General features: G+C 43.6%; 1 protein-coding gene across 1 annotated transcript; it reads left to right on the top strand.

Moving 5' to 3' along the window:
* Positions 1-6: 6 nt before the first annotated feature.
* Positions 7-1,294, top strand: LOC144477878 (UDP-glucosyltransferase 2-like). Its single transcript, XM_078195611.1, has one exon. It carries the CDS (start codon positions 519-521, stop codon positions 939-941), a length of 423 nt encoding a protein of 140 aa, XP_078051737.1. The 5' UTR covers positions 7-518; the 3' UTR covers positions 942-1,294.
* Positions 1,295-1,796: the final 502 nt, after the last annotated feature.

Raw genomic sequence — 1,796 nt, 5'->3', positions numbered from 1 at the left:
TCAACCCCCATAAATCATAAAACGCGATACTAGCGACCCAGCAAGACGAAGTAAAACACTAAAAACTGTTGATATTAATTTGTGTCCGCACGCTACGCGCTTCAACGACCGACTGGGCGAGACGCGATCACACACACCGCAGCTCGACTCAAACACCCGACAATCGGATCGGTATGGCCATGAGCGGATGACCCGCGGTTTTCAAAAAATTCTAACAAAAACAAAATGTTAATTGCCAATCGCTCGCCTAAAGAGTATTCATTTTAGGTAGATAGTAAGTGTGCCACTTTGTCAATTCCTTATCACGCTGTCAACTCCTATCTAAACTAAAGCAGCGTTTTGAAAAATCCATTTTATCTACGATTCAACATATCGTAGATGTAGTGGCAGTACCTTGACGTAGCTTGATTCGAGACGATCAGTCCACCTTGGAAGACGCTTTACTCGAGGGTCGTCGATTAGGGTCAACGGTCTATACCTAATAAATTAAGTAGAAGGGGGCAAAGTGACAATCGAAGATGAAGTTGTTCGCGCTAATCTGTTTCTACACAATACTCTCCACGTGCCACGGGTACAGGATCCTCGGATTGTTCCCATACAATGGAAAGAGTCACTTCATCATGTTCGAACACCTGATGAAGGCCCTCGCCAGGAAGGGTCACCAGGTGGACGTGGTGAGCACGTTCCCTTTGAAAAAACCATATCCGAATTACAACGATATCGTCGTTTTGCCGTCAACCTGGCAGTCCATGAACAACGTGACGTTCGGTGATTTGAAGGACGTATTAATGGTATCTGTCACCCACACTGTAGCTGTCTTCGGTGGGAACAACGTCTGCGAGTCATTGAGCAACCCTAAGATCCAGCAGCTCGCGAAAAACCCGCCGAAGGATCCATCTTATGATGTGGTGCTTGTGGAGGTGAGGATGCTTAGGTTTTGACTGCATGCGTTATCGATGGATGTCGAGAAGTATGGCGAGTGAAATTTCATTGATGAAACTAGGTAACTAGAAACTAGCTTTGCGATTATCAATGTGAACATTGACAGTAATTGCAGCAATGTCGAAATTATTTGACGAGTTAATCAGAAAGGAGTTGCAATTTATCGTACGTTATCTCTAGAATTCCAGCAGTATGGAAAACATTTGAACGAATAAGATTGGAACGAAAAATTTGCCGATCTTGAACATTCCCACGATATCAGAGTCATTTAACCCTTTCCGTCTGACGGGTGTAAATATGCGCCCTCAAAGAATGACCATTCATATACAAAGAGCGTATACATACATACGGATACAGGGTGATTCGTAATTATGTTAACATCGGGAACTAGGGGGGTTCTGAGGTCATTTCAAGTAACCTTTTCCTTTGCCGAAATGCAATCGGCGACTTTGTTAACGAGTTATTAACGAATAAAGTTGGCTGCGCACGGACGATTTTTCGTGCTGCTGCGCATGCGAGCAGGGCCGGCTGGAGCCCGTCTCGCTGACAGGAGAGACGGCCGCGTATCGCCTCTGAGCCGCGTTCGATCATGAAACAAGAATTTCATGAATTTCTTATTAATTTCAAAAATTTCAATTCAGTGTAAATCAATTTCAGTTGTAATTGTTGTAATCCACGTATCTAATCGACTTATGTAGAATGGCACAGATTACACTAACTTTCACATTCACTGCACCATTATTCCACACTGATCACGAATTATTCAACAATTGACGCATGTCCGAAGTTTCCAGCGTTATTTTGTGCGGCCCTGAAAAGGGCCAATTAATTTCAAATACGGGGAAGTTATTAAG

The sequence above is a fragment of the Augochlora pura genome, unplaced genomic scaffold (assembly GCF_028453695.1).
Source record: "Augochlora pura isolate Apur16 unplaced genomic scaffold, APUR_v2.2.1 APUR_unplaced_4766, whole genome shotgun sequence".
Taxonomy (NCBI): Eukaryota; Metazoa; Arthropoda; class Insecta; order Hymenoptera; family Halictidae; genus Augochlora; species Augochlora pura.
The sequence above is the reverse complement of the archived record's forward strand: the minus strand, read 5'-3'. Positions and strand labels throughout refer to the sequence as shown.

Excerpts from the sequence above, each read along its gene's own strand:
- LOC144477878 (XM_078195611.1), top strand. The coding sequence starts at position 519 with ATGAAGTTGTTCGCGCTAATCTGTTTCTACACAATACTCTCCACGTGC.